The 13,857-nt window shown below is 50.7% G+C and overlaps 2 protein-coding genes across 2 annotated transcripts; both read right to left on the reverse strand.

The window, feature by feature from the left end:
• Window positions 1-305: 305 nt before the first annotated feature.
• Window positions 306-2,464, reverse strand: Fam89b (family with sequence similarity 89 member B). Its single transcript, XM_034520664.2, has 2 exons — window positions 1,480-2,464; window positions 306-1,110 (listed from the first exon to the last, which is right to left on the reverse strand). Exons 1-2 carry the CDS (start codon window positions 1,768-1,770, stop codon window positions 835-837), a joined length of 567 nt encoding a protein of 188 aa, XP_034376555.1. The 5' UTR covers window positions 1,771-2,464; the 3' UTR covers window positions 306-834.
• A 113-nt stretch (window positions 2,465-2,577) lies between these two features.
• Window positions 2,578-4,006, reverse strand: Znrd2 (zinc ribbon domain containing 2). The gene is made up of 4 exons (XM_034520653.2): window positions 3,904-4,006; window positions 3,671-3,822; window positions 3,470-3,554; window positions 2,578-2,972 (listed from the first exon to the last, which is right to left on the reverse strand). The coding sequence occupies exons 1-4, from the start codon at window positions 3,920-3,922 to the stop codon at window positions 2,629-2,631; spliced, it is 600 nt and encodes a 199-aa protein (XP_034376544.1). The 5' UTR covers window positions 3,923-4,006; the 3' UTR covers window positions 2,578-2,628.
• Window positions 4,007-13,857: the final 9,851 nt, after the last annotated feature.

Raw genomic sequence — 13,857 nt, forward strand, 5'->3', positions numbered from 1 at the left:
TTTCTCTCCTCAAGATGGGTGGCTCCTTCCTTCCCAGAAGGCTCAAAGCAAGGCGGAAGGGCAAGCTGGTTTCCAAAACTTAGAGCCCAAGGGGAAGAGATTTGACCCCCTTCATATTGCTGCAGGGCCAGGCTCCCGCGGACTGGAATGCTTCCAATCTTGCCCCCAAGAGGGAAGATTCTCATCCCGTGCCCGCTAAGCCTTTCGCTAGGGGGTCTTGGGCGCCACCTGCCGGCGGAACGCAGACTACACTTGCCAGAAAACTACTCCAACCCAGTCAGTACCAATTAACCAGGCAATCAGAATACAATGCTGAAATTATTTATTTATTTATTTATTTATTTATTTATTTCCCCGCCCAGGAACTGGCCGCTAAACTTAAATATCCAGCATAAAGACCTTAACCTTTCTGGTCGTGGATGGCTACAGAGGTGGGCTCTGGAGCCCTTTGTCCCAAGCAGTGAAACCTTGGGGCCATTGGTAGGGATGCCCCTGAGCCAGCAGCTCCAAGAGGCAACAAAAGACGAAAAAGAGATGGAAGCTAGGCACTCATCCCAGTCCCAGAGATGCGAACGGGTGTGCAAGACGCTTTGGGCCCAACGGTCAGACTATGGGCTGGCCAAGCTAGGGTGCACACGTGTGGGAGAAGTGGACGCCCAGTACACTGGGCAGAGGCTGCAATTTTGACTGCTTTGCCTGGTGGGTATAATGCCTTGCCCTCCTGAGGTGAGGTGGTACTGGTAAAAGAGCAGGCACTGTCGACTAAGGACTTGCTGAACCGCAAGTTTTGAGCCTTTTGTATTGTATGGACGCTTTCCTATTCACCTCAGCTTTTCAAAGGCTGATTTGGAAGGCATCCTGCAACCACTGGTCACGGGCATTGTGCGTCTGGGGCACGGTGAGGGGTGGAGGGTCTGGGGGCAGGCTGGCATCAGGAGGCTCATCATCAGACAGGCCGGCATCAGGTGGGTAGGAGCTGTCCGAGTGCAGAGAGGATGACAGGTCCTGGCACAAGCTCAGGTCTTGGCACAGATGCTTGTAGTCCTGGATCGACTCATACAGGCCCCACAGCTGGCACAGCAGAGACATATCCAGCTGTCGTAGCCCCACCTGCAGACAACTGACAGTGGGCTGGAGTTGGGGGTCCAGGCCACCCCCAGAATCCCCACCGTGAGCGACAACCCTACCCAATCTTCCTGCACTTTAAGTGAAAGTTCCGAGAACAGATGGTATCTGCCAACTGTGAAACCTTTCAGCCAGTCCTTGGCCCTCATTCATACAATGGGGTAACATTGTCCAGCAGGATGAAATCAGGCAAGTTTTTAAAAATGCAACAATTGCTACACATTACTATCAGAGCTTTCCTAAAGCCCCGTGACCAGATGCTTCCTGCTGTACCTGAGATGAGGAAACGGATCCCAGACTTATCTCTGCCCTCTCTTCAGAGCCACTACCCTGGCGGGGCGCCCACCTACTCACCATCTCCTTGCGCAGCGCGGCTAGTGCAGAGTCGAGGTTAACCGGGCGGCGCGGGCCCGCTGCAGAGCCTGAGTTGGCAGATCCCGCGGCGTGGCGAGGACCATCCGGGGCGCGGGCGGCACGACTCAGTTCGTCGTGGATGCGGCTCCGTTGGCTGTAGACACGTTCCAGCTCCCTCCACGAGCCCCCACTAGCGTTAAGAAGGCCGCTGAGGCCGCGCGGTAGCGGCGGGAGCCCGGCCAGAGCGCAGCCCGCGCCACCCGGGGCCTCAGTTGAGGGCAGCCCGTTCATAGCCAGGCCAGCGCGGACCGCGATGCCGCCTGCAATCCTCTCACGTTTTCCGCGGGCTGCTGCCCAGAGGACCAGCTCTCCGTCGCCCGGCCTCCAGAGAGCCCAGCCGCCGCCCGCAGGCCGTGCTTTGTTCCGTCCCAGACTCTTCTGACTCCGCCTATGCTCCACCCCCCTGCATGGGCGGGGCCTCTCTTAACCCAGCGACAACCCCGAGCCGAAGGAAAAAAAAACCATCAAAGAACTGAATGGGAGGGGTGAGGCCGAAAGGGTCAGAAATGGTTCTTTGGCTACTCTTTGCTGCCTCATTCCTACCCAGTATGTTCAACACAATTCCTCTCCCAAGCGACCGATTCTAAAAGCACAGGGATGCAGGAGGCCGGAGTCTGGGGTAAGGCTGTGCCCGGCTCTTAAAGTGCACCACCGCCCACCCCACTGGTATATTTGTCAATATACCAGTGGCCTTAAGATGAGGTAAGATGATAGAGTCAGGACAGTCAAAGGAAGCCAAGGAAGCCACCAAGGGGACTGAAACTTTAAATGGCACTCAGGTCCAGAAGGTGGAGGAGGAGGGTATTGGATCAGAGACAATGATAGTGGCCCAGCCTTTGAGGAGACTGAGGTCACTCCTTGGAATAAGGTGTCACTTAATCCCTCTGCCAATTACTCCTTGTCCTGAACGCAAAACCTCATCATTCAGGTAGAAAAGGCCATGGAAAGGTGAGATGCCAAAAGAAAGAATAACACCGAGTAGGGCTGGGGCCTGCATGCACACTCAGAACCAAGAAAAAACAAATCACACGGAGGAAAAACTTTTTCTCGAGGGTTTTTCTCAGGGGAACAGGGATCAGGGTAGAGGCCTCAGTGCTCCAGCTGCTTCAGGCTGCCCAGGGCCTCAGCACAAGCCCGAATAAGCCCACAGAGCTGGATACTAGTCTCCAAGGAAGCGCTAGAGCCCAGCTCAACTGACGCCCAGGTTAGCTTCTGCAGGAGGGCTGTCTGTGTGGAAGCCACTACGTCTGCATTTGGAGGTGCAGCTGGAAGTGGAGGCCCCTGGGCTGCCTTGAGCCCTGCTGCAGCTCCCTCACAGTGCTCTGGACGGGGTACAGGTGGCTGGGATGGGGGCCGAGAGCTCGAGGCAGGCTCTGTCGTAGAGGCCAGCTGGTGTTCCCGAACTTGAGAGAGGGCTGCTTGTGCATTCAGAGCTAAAACAAGAAAAGAGGTGGAATAGTCAGGATGCCAGGTCCAACTCTCCCCTGAGCCATTTGCTCTTTACTGATACCCCTGTGCTTCTGGGGTTTTCTGTCTAAGACAATCTGTCTCTCATCTCTTCTCTTCTCCTTACACATGCTTACCAAACACTGCCCCCACGGTTTACATTTGAGCACCAGCTGCTCAACACTTGCCCTAGTCTCATTTATGCATCAAGCCTGTGCCTGTAAACTGGGACCTGGACTTCAGCGGTAAAGTGCTTGTCCGACATGCACAAGGACCCGGGCTGCATATCCACTCTACTCGTGGGGATGACTATTTAGCTCGGACTCTTCCCACAGTGTCAGAAACAAATGGCTGATTGTTTTTCTTGAATAAAACACCTTAATGCCACAGCACGCAGGAATTTCCACTGTCATCTCCCAGGCTCACAGTTCCTGGGTAGCTATCACCACGTTCTTCTCCCCATAGGGCACACTCGAACCCTCACCCGGATTATCTTTATCCACGTCTGAGTCGAGCTCCTGACAAGCCACGCAGTAGATTTTCCGCTGTTTATCTTGCAGGAGGATCGTCTGGAAACCAGAAAGTACATGGACATAGGTGAGCCTGAGAGACAGGGTCCACAGAAGAGAGGTGAGGAAAGGTCGTGCGGCTTAGTCCGCGGCCTCAGCGTCATCACTGGCCTCACCCCGCAGTCCGCGCACGTGTCGCCCAGCATGCGGTAACCACGGAGCAGGTAGTCGCCCATGAGACGAGAGATGCGATCCTGCCGCTCCCGTCGCGCCTGCAGCACCTTCGTCTCAGCTTCAGTCGGAGGCTCCCAGGTGAAATCGTCGACATCTAGGGGACACAGGCACAAGGAGATGGAGAGAACTGCTTCCTGCACCCCACGGCCACTGCTCAAACAGCCCAAGTACTCACCTGCACCGTTCAAGGCCATGTTGCCGTGGTCACTGCTGGGCTCACCGGAAGTGATGCAAATAAGACGCGCCCCCCACTACGGCTCCGCCTCCCACATGTGATAGGCTGAAGGCGGAAGTGACGTTTACATGGTCTTCCTGGCGCTTTGCTCAAAGGGGGGCGTGTCTGCTGCACATTTGACCCTGACTTACAGGCTCGGATGTTAGCCAGAACTAGCGATGGGTACCGCTGTCTCCCTGGGAACACTTTAGTACTCGGGTGTGGCTTTTCAGAGTCTCCATTTCTACTTGCCGCAGATAGAGTGGCCCTTTGGTCTGTGAAATACCCGATTCCCTTGGGGTTGTCTTTCCACAGAGGTGGAGCAGGCAGGATCATGACATCTGCCCAACAGTCACTGCAATAAAAAGTTCTCTGCGAGAGCGCAGACTTTTTAAGTCTTTTGGATTAGGCTGGCTACACAGAGGACTGTGATCGTTTCCTATTTGAACACCTCTATCTGTCTGCATGTTAGTTGTCACCTGTCCACCTTCTACCAATAACTACAACTGATGTAAAGCCTGCTGTCTTAGTTAGGGCTACTATTGCTGGGATTAACACCATGACCAGAAATAACTTGGGGAGGAAAAGGTTTATTTCCCTCACAGTTCCATATAACATGTTTATCTAAAGCAGCGAGGCCAGCAACTCAAGCAGGGCAGGAACCTGGAGGCAGGAGCTGATGCAGAGGCCATGGAGGAGTGCTGCTTAGTGGCTTGTTCTTCGTGGCTTGCTCAGCCTGCTTTGTTACAGAACCCAAGAGCACAAGCCCAAGGATGACCCCAACTAAAATGGACCTGACCCTCCCCCATTGATCACTGGTTAGAAAATGCTCTACAGGAGGCCACCAGATCTTAAGGATGCATTTTCTCAATCGAGATTTCCTTTTCTCAGATGACTATAGGGCCTGCTGGTGAAAATGGCCTATACTTGCCGGGCAGTGGTGGTCCACGCCTTTAATCCCAGCCCTTGGGAGGCAGAGGCAGGCAGATTTCTGAGTTCGAGGCCAGCCTGGTCTACAGAGCGAGTTCCAGGACAGCCAGGGCTACACAGAGAAACCCTGTCTCGAAAAATCAAAAAGAAAAAGAAAAAAAGAAAAAAAAAGGAAAAAGAAAATGGCCTATACTCGTGTTTTGAGTGGGTTACAAATAAATTACCAGTGCTCCTCAGAATCCTTTAAGGTTCTTTGCAAGAGCAACAAGTAATTAAAAGAACAAGGGCTGGAGAGATGGCTCAGTAGTTAAGAGCACTGACTGCTCTTCCAGAGGTTCAATTCCCAGTAACCACATGGTGGCTCACAACCATCTGTAATGGGATCTGCTATTCTCTTCTGGTGTGTCTGAAGACAGCTACAGCATGCTCATATGCATAAAATAAATAGGAGGAGGAGGAAGAAAGGGGACAGGAAGATGTCTCAGCTCCTAAGAGCACTAATGGTTCTTGCAAAGGACATGATTTCAGTGCCCAGATTCCACATGATATCGCACATCCAAGTAGAACTGCAGTTCCAAGGGCTTACACTCTGTCTTCTGACCTCTAAGGACATCAGACATGCACATACTGTACAGGCTTGTATGCAGCAAAACATACACAAACATAAAAATAAGTATAGCTAGGCATGGTGGCACATGTCTTTAATCCCATTGCTCAGGAGCCAGAGGCAGGTGAGTTTCTATGAGAACAAAGAAAAATGGCGCAGGGTCCTATCTGAGCCATGCAGTTTCGCAGTGTGACATAGAGAACTCAATAGCAGAGCCCTTCCAACAGTGTTTTATGCTACCCAGGAGTTGCATATCACTTAAGCAGATACTCATTCTCTGAGGAGGCTGCACCGGGCTTCTGATCTTAATTCACTGTTGTTGGCTCTTCTGGGATTGTCTCCATTTCTGCCTGATCTGTCACTGTAGCAAACAGAAAACATTATCAATTAATATACTGTGTGAACATAAAATATACTAAGCCTCTGGTGCCCAGGCTACCATAAGTCCAGCTTGTGACATTTCCCAGAAGTTGATGTTGTGATGAGGGAGCCACAGTATACCTTGCATTGCCCCGGCTCACTACAGAGATATTTAAAGACACAGTACTTCAGGTCCCATTGACAGGCTATGGTGCTAACTCACAGTACTGTGGTGGAGTGGTTTTATTTCGGCACAGTTTGCCAACTCTAACAATACCACTGTAGTTCTCAAGATGAATCTGTGTCACTGAACATGCCCTTCACAACTCACAGTGGCAGGTCTTTTACCCTAAAATCAACTCAACAGTAGCTGATAGCCTGGGTGTTCAGTCTGTCATTGCTCTGTGGCACTGTATTGCTGAGTGCTGAAATGACTTCCTCAAATCAACTCAAAGAGATGTCTAGGGGCTGGAGAGATGGCTCAGTAGTTGAGAGTACTGGCTGCTCTTCCAAAGGTCCTGAGTTCAAGGACCTCTGGTCGTCCTTGGTCCCAGCGACCACATGGCTGCTCATAACCATTTTGAATGGGATCTGATGCCCTCTTCTGACATGCACTGAATATACACACAAAACACTCATACATAAACAGTGAAGTAGTCTCACCGCTGCGTCTAACTGTGCCAAGGAAAGGATTCCTCTCAGCCACATCCTTTGTAATGATCTTACTGATAAATGTGTAGATTGACCTGGAGCAATTTGGAAAATTCCAGGCTTCACACTCACCATTCCAGGACATGACATGTCACACTCAGTGTGGTCGCTGGCCAGTCTCAGGAGTTTGATTAACAAGTGAGTGCCTAGGAGATCTGAGCTTGGTGCTGATCCTGATTGTTAGGACTCCCTATTGAACCAACATGGGCTCTGGACTACGAGTATAACGGCTGTGCTGAGCTTTGTACTCTTCTCTCTTTGAGTCCCTCAACCGTGGGGAGTCTAATAAAAATGCCCGTATCACTCTCCTACCTGACTCTTCCAGTTGAAATGTGTAGGGTGGGGGTGCTTGGGTTAAAGGTGGAATATATGAGCCAGAGGAAGTTGGATGGCTACAAGTTTAAAGCTAGTGAGATCCAGGCTAGCTTGAGCTACATAGTAAGATACCGTTTCAAGGGAAAAAAAGAAAGTAACTCATGGGTTTTGTGAGGCGATCAAGGAAAGCAACAACTTTGTCACCAAGAAAGGGATGCCTCAGACCTCGAGTGGTATGTAAGGAAAAACATCTATGAGCTCTTCTCCCTAACCCCTTCCCCTGGATCCTTCCTTACCAACTGCTCCTAAAATTATCAGAAATTCAATAGATTTAACCAATTTCTGGGTCTGTTGTTCATCACTAGATACTTGATTGGCTGCTATTCTCAGAAACCTTCCAGGGAGGTGAGAAGCAGCAGTTTCCCACAGAAGAGTCATCAGGTTAGCTCCAGGTCACTGTCCAGGGAAGGGATGCTGCTCTGGGTCTGAGTTCTCAGCAGGAGATTTTTCCTGCCTGTGAGGAGAGAGAAGAGTGCAGAGTCTCTGGTGCATCCAGTGTGGACAGGGCTGGGGATGTAGCTCAGCTGCAGAGCACTTGCACAGGATGCTGAGGCTCTGGGTCCAATCCACAGGAAGGATAGGAGTGCAAAGTGAAGTTCATTTAAGTTCACCTAATCCTGTCAGCGCTCATCATTGTAGGCGCCACAGTAAGTGTCACAGCTGAGCTAGCGATGGTAGCATGCATCTGTAGTCTCAGCATTCAGGAGGCCAAGGCAGGAGGACCACTTTCAGTTCAACGCCAGGCAGATACATTGTGAAACTCTAGCTCAGAATATAAAAATGGGCTGGGAATGTGACTCAGTGGTAGTCTGCTTCCTATTGTGTTCCAGAGCCTGGGTTAGACCTAGGCATTACCAAAGCCCATCACCAACAGAAAGTGCCAAAGACATTCAGTGCACTGTCTTTGGAGAGAGACCTTCAGGGCATAGTTGTCCTGTGACATCATCCTTTTCTTTAGACTTGATGAGCAGCCAGGAGTGATGGCACATGCCTTTAATCCAGCATGCAGAAAGCAGAGGCAAGGGAACTAGCCTGGTCTATATTCTGTGTTCCAGGACAGCCAGGACTACATGGTGAGACCCTCTCTCTCTCAAAAAAAAAAAAAATGACTTGATGAGCAACCCCGTTCTCTGTCACCCACATACTATCCCAGAACCAAGTCTTTCCTGAGAGTCTAGAAGCTTGGCAGAGACAGAGTCAGTCCTATTGAATGGTCCAAGTACCACCCAGTTCATTGTAGCTCCTAGACCCAGATAAAAATGTAAAGAGCTAACATGGACCCAGCTCTGACTAACAGAGGGTGTTTTGTAAATATAAATGTGTTGATCCCTGTTGAAAACCAAGGAAGTGCTGGGCTTGGTGGTGCACACCTTTAGTCCCAGCACTCAGGATGCAGAGGCAGGCAAATCTTTGAGTTTGAGGTCAGCCTGGTCTACAGAGTGAGTTTCAGGACCGCCAGGGATACACAGAGAAATCCAGTCTCGAAAAACTAGAACCAGTGGTGGCGCACACCTTTAATCCCAGCACTTGGGAGGCAGAGGCAGGCGGATTTCTGAGTTTGAGGCCAGCCTGGTCTACAGAGTGAGTTCCAGGACAGCCAGGGCTACACAGAGAAATCCAGTCTCAAAAAAACTAGAACCTGGCCCATAGTGCAGCCAGGATAATCAGTGCTGAACCTCCGTGCTGTACTTTCTCCTTGGACTCACCTGCCATGACCTCTCTCTAGCTAGTTCCTTTCATGGCATCAGAAGCCAAGAGTTCTAGTCATGTCTCCACCATTGGCAGGGTGTGTGACCTTAGACAAGTGGCTTCTCTGAGCCTCGAGGAGTTGAGCAATCCCCACATTCTCCGAACCTGGACTCTGTTCTTTTCTGTCTTGTTGACCCATTCACCTACCTTCAGGACATTTGTGGGGTCTCCAACCTCACTCCTCATTCTAGGAGCATCCATAGCCTCAACATCAGACAGGCTGTGGATTGGTCCGGTTTGGTCTTTGCAGCTACCTCACTAGAGAACCAGAGTCGAGTTGTTTCCCTTCTCAGAGCTTTGGACTCCTGAATGGATGAAATGACATAACCTTGTAAACATGGTAAATGACAGATATTCTTATTACTCTTCATGGAATCAATAACAAATAGCTGCACTCCTGATTATCTGCCACTGCTCTGGGATCTGGAGATAAAACAGTGCCTTCCTGAGAGGGTAGTGAGACAGACAATAAACACGTGAACAGAACAGGAGACGGTTTCCTGGCTGGGATAGAACTCGCCAAGCAGTGGTGCACATGCCTGGCGTGCAAGCCCAGCCCCGTGGAGGTACAGATAGGAGAGACACCATCCTCAGCTACACCTGGAGTTTGAGGCCAGAGACTCTGTCTAAAAACAGGAGGTAGTTGGGCAGTGGTGGTACACACCTTTAGCCCCAGCACTCAGGAAGCAGAGACACACAGATCTCGGAGTTCAAGGAAGCCAAAACTACACAAAAAAAAGCCCATCTTAAAAAAAAATGAGGGGGAAAACAGCACTTGCTTCTCTTGCAGATGACCTAGGTTAATTCCCAGCACCCACCCAGCAACTCACATCCTTCTGAAGTACCAGTGGTTCAGGAGAGCCAATGACCGCTTCTGGACTCTGAAAGTACCAGGTATGCACAACATGCACTCATAAAATAAGCAAATATGCCAAAGCATGAAAGTCTGTGCCTTTAATCGGAGCACTTGGAAGGCAGAGGCAGGTGGATCTCTGTGAGTTCAAGACCAGCCAGGACTACATAATGAGACTCTGTATCAAAATAAATTGTTTGTTTGTTTTGAGACATGGTTTCTGATGTAATAGCCTCAGCTTTCCTGGAACTGGTTCTGTAAACCAGGCTGGCCTCAAACTCATGGAGATCCTCCTGCCTCTGCCTCCTGAGTGCTGGGATTAAAGGCATATACCACCATGCCCAGCTCTCAATTTTTAAAAATAATTTTTAAATAATTTAATTAAAAATATTTTATGTGTATTAGTGTTTAATTTGCAAGTATGTCTGTGCACTCCATGCATGCAGTGCCTACAGAGGCCAGAAATGAACATCTGATCACTTGGGACTGAAGTTAAAGACAGTTATGAACTGCAATGTGGTTGCTGGGAATTGAGCCAAGGGCTCTTAACTTCTGAGCCGTGTCTCCGGTGCCTGAAAGAAGTATTTCTAAACAAAAACCTGAAGTTGATCTCTGGTCTCCACTGGCAAGTGAATACACACATACCCACGCCCCCGACAAGTCCCCCTCCCATATACAGAAGTACACAGACATATACACACAAAATAAATAAAAGATGGCTCTGACAGCAAGTGGAGAGGACACACCAGGGGAAGGACAGGCGTTGGGGAAGACCTGCCTTAATGGTCTGGGATGGCCATGTTCTCCTTGGCCTTATAGGAGAATCTGCCTTCTAGGAAGATGGTGGCTATGGATGGTGAGGAGGCTAGAAAAGGCAGTGGAGCATCGTGGCTGGGTGTGCTCAGCTGACTCAGTTTACCCTGCAGATCCACTCCACCTCCCTGCAGCACATCAGGTGATCACACTATTGCACCACCAGGATCAGCAAAACTGGAAACAGAGATCAGAGATGGTGTCCATCTATTGAGGGCCGGCAGCTTCAGCTCCAGGGCTCTCTTCAGTTAGCCTGGGATGTAAGGCTCATCTCATAGTCTCCTCAGTGGTGATAACATCTTCCCTCTGATAGTAGTCTGTGAGTGCAGTGGGAGGGGGTGTCTTTCCTAGGCAGTCCCACCACCGGCCTGAGGGTACCAGCTGCTCCTTGCTGAGGCCCTGAGAGCCTAAGGAGTCTACCAGAAATCACATCTGTGGACTGTCACTGCCAGACTGTCTAAGCTGGTCTTATTGCCCCTTCCTGTCCCTGAGTCCCTGCAGCAGGCCAGGATAAGGGTTGTCTCCATTCCCACTCACAGCAACATGTGCTACTGTGTTGACACCCGCACTAGTCCCACTTTTGGGCGCCAAAAATGTTGGGAACCGCACTAGTCCCTGTTTGGGCGCCAAAAATGTTGCGGCCCTCTCCACTCCACAATTGGCGGCCATTGTTTCCTCAGCCCAAGCTGCCGCTCCGGTCTGCAGGTCAGGGTTCAGCAAGAGAGAGAGTGAGGACGGACTCGAAGAATGGAGACCAGACAGAGTGTGATTCAATCCCGTTTATTCTTCAGTCTCTCTTCCTAGTCAAAGTCCCAAGTCTTGAGTTCCTAATTCCTAGTTGCTCTCCTTGTTGTTCTCTTCCGAGTGTCTAATGTCTATTCCTACTCCTAGTGTCTGAATCTCTGTTACTCCAAATTATTCTCCCTAAAGTGTCTGATTCTCTCTAGAGCCAAGTGTCTTCTACCTAATGTCAAGTAATCTGTTCTCTCTTCTGTCTGTCTCTCGCCTTTATATGTCTCACTTCTAAGCCACGCCTCTAAGTCACACCTTTAATCATGCCCTTAGGTCTTGTCTCTAAATCTGATCTCTAAGTCACACTCTTAAATTACACACCTTTAATCTCACATACCTTTAATCTCACACACTTTTAATCTCACACAAGGAAAGTCCTGGGTATCTAAAGCAAGATGTTATCAGAGTGTGCTCAGCTGTTGTAGGCTATTGTAATACAAGTCTCATGTCAGGGTATATGGCTCAAGATGGCTGCAAGGATAATAGCCGCTTTCTGCTAAAAGTCGGCCCCCAACACTACTGGCTACGTACTCCTTCTAGAACATTCCCTTTGGCTTTTCCACACCAAGTTCTTTTCACGTTACTCTGATGCCCTCTCTGGGTCTCTGGGGTAATGCTACTTACCTGTTTCTGTGGGCCCTTTTCTTGAACCAACTGGATCACCTTTCCCACAGTGTAGCTGTTCCCTGCGTGCCGAAAAATAAGCCTATGTCCCCAGTCTGTCGTAGATTCTAGTGTCTCTGCTCAGAAGACTTGAAGGGGACTTCCACAGTGGTTCCCTCTCCTGTTTTTTTTTTTTTTTTTTTTCACCCTGCCAGGGCATGAGGCCAAACCCTGGGACCCATTCATAGTACCTGCTTCTCCGTACCTTCTACTTCACAAGGGAGCTACATTCCACAGCCCTAAATCAAGCAGCTGCATCCCTCCCAGGGGTGAAAGCGGCAGCTCCTCATCGACCCTGAGAGATGCCCACTGATCCAAAATTCCTGATGGTGACTTACATACCCACTCTTAGACCCCCCAGCCCCACTGCCCTCTCCCCTTCCCACCCCATGGCTCACCTGGCTTTTCCTCTGACTTGGAAAGGACAGAATTTTTGGTTTTGGGTTTTTTTTCCCCATTCTTTCCTCTGCATGACTCTTCGCAGCCTTTTTCACCTTTCTCTCAGCTTTTCAGCATTTCCCCCAGACTCCCCTCATTATTTCCCTTCAGTATGGAAAAACCTGTTTGAAAGAAGCTGTCCCGGACCCCCACAGCGCACCACTGCTTTTTGCTTTGTTTCACAGTTGAGTGACTAAATCTCATTTCATGGGCAAGAAATCCAAGGTTTGGAGAGCTCAAGATTGCAAGCCTGGACTGCTTGACTGTGCTGTGTTCCAAGGTGAGCCACCGCCTACTATGGGCAGGGGAGGGTCCGGTTTACACGAGTTCAAAGGAAAAATATGAATGTAAAACCGTTTAGCACCACTCCTGCCAGGTGGTAAGTATTCAGTGTTACTGTTGCAGCAGAGTGTTACTAAAGCAGGGGGAAGAGGGTCTCCCCTCACAAGCCCTTTAGATTCTAGCAGCAAGGAATCCTCTAGGGACACAGAGGTCACCCCCTCTCAGCTCTGCAGCCATAGGCTGTACTGAACAGCGCCTGAGCTACTGAACAATTCAAACAGAAATCGTCAAATGGCCTCCCTCAGTCCCTCCGAATCTACCCAAATAAACTCAGCCTTAAAGTAAAAACCATTAGCTCTTCGGAAAGGTGTGCCCAAAGCCAAGTCCAACCCCCATCAGATGACCACCCCCTGTTTCCCAGGGGGAAGAGTCTGCCATGAACCAGACTTGGCATGGTCCTGACCATGGTCACCCCTAGCCTTACTAAGTTCTTTGGGTCAGACACTGGATCCTGGGGCTTCCTGGCATGTTCTCACAGTATGGTTCAGATCGGGGCCCCACAGCCTCCCCTTTCAGACCAGTAAGTAAGCCTAGCTCTTCTCCAGCCTTAAGAAAACTCAAGACCCTTCCCCAGCCCCTGTCAACCCTTACCCCAGGGCCCTTGCTGGGCTTCTCCCCAGCCCCCTGAGCACTCAAGCAGCACCCCCTTTCTCCGGCTGTTAGCCTGGGAAGGGGGCCAGGCCCTGAGCTCAGACCTTGGCGATTCCAGAGTGTCTGAGGCCCAGAGCCAGCGCCGCCAGCCAGGCCAGACGAGGGGAAGGGGGGAGGTGGCAGGGTGGGCACCAGGAAGCCCTCTAAAGGGGCGGGGTGGGCGGCATTGGCAGGAAAGCGACGTTTCTAGCTTTGTTCTTTCTGCTCTTCTTCTGGACCCTACAGGCTTCTTTCCAGGACCTCAGTGAACCCTGGCCAGAAGGTGCTCTCCTCTGCTTAAACCCTTTCCTTCGAGAAAAGACAGGACCAGGAATAAGGACCCATGACTTTAGGGCTTCGAGGACCCCTTCATGTACAAAGGCCAATAGACAAAAGTTAACAGATCTCTGGTCCTCCAAGTAAGGCCCATCTGCCTCGGTTTCCCCATTTTAACCGGTGGGAAAGTAGATAGCAGGAAGGTGTGCACAGGCCTCTGCACCCCGCCCTGAGGAATCTGGCGGGGCAGGCCCGCGAGTCCCCAGGTGAGGATTTTTCTGGAAAGGACCCAGCCCGGTTCCTGCACGGGGCGGGCACCTGGGGGACTACCCCCATTCCAACCGGCGCCCTCCCTGACGCACATCGCCGCTTCTCC

This window comes from Arvicanthis niloticus, chromosome 1 (assembly GCF_011762505.2).
Source record: "Arvicanthis niloticus isolate mArvNil1 chromosome 1, mArvNil1.pat.X, whole genome shotgun sequence".
In the NCBI taxonomy this organism is placed as follows: Eukaryota; Metazoa; Chordata; class Mammalia; order Rodentia; family Muridae; genus Arvicanthis; species Arvicanthis niloticus.

What these genes read in the sequence shown, in the direction of transcription:
- Fam89b (XM_034520664.2), bottom strand. Translation starts at nt 1,770, where the DNA reads ATGAACGGGCTGCCCTCAACTGAGGCCCCGGGTGGCGCGGGCTGCGCT. An exon ending in CCGCGCTGCGCAAGGAGATG is followed by an intron (nt 1,111 to 1,479) that starts GTGAGTAGGTGG and finishes AGTTGTCTGCAG; the next exon opens with GTGGGGCTACGACAGCTGGA.
- Znrd2 (XM_034520653.2), bottom strand. An exon ending in ACACGTGCGCGGACTGCGGG is followed by an intron (nt 3,555 to 3,670) that starts GTGAGGCCAGTG and finishes TCTGGTTTCCAG; the next exon opens with ACGATCCTCCTGCAAGATAA. An exon ending in CGTGGATAAAGATAATCCGG is followed by an intron (nt 2,973 to 3,469) that starts GTGAGGGTTCGA and finishes TTCTTGTTTTAG; the next exon opens with CTCTGAATGCACAAGCAGCC.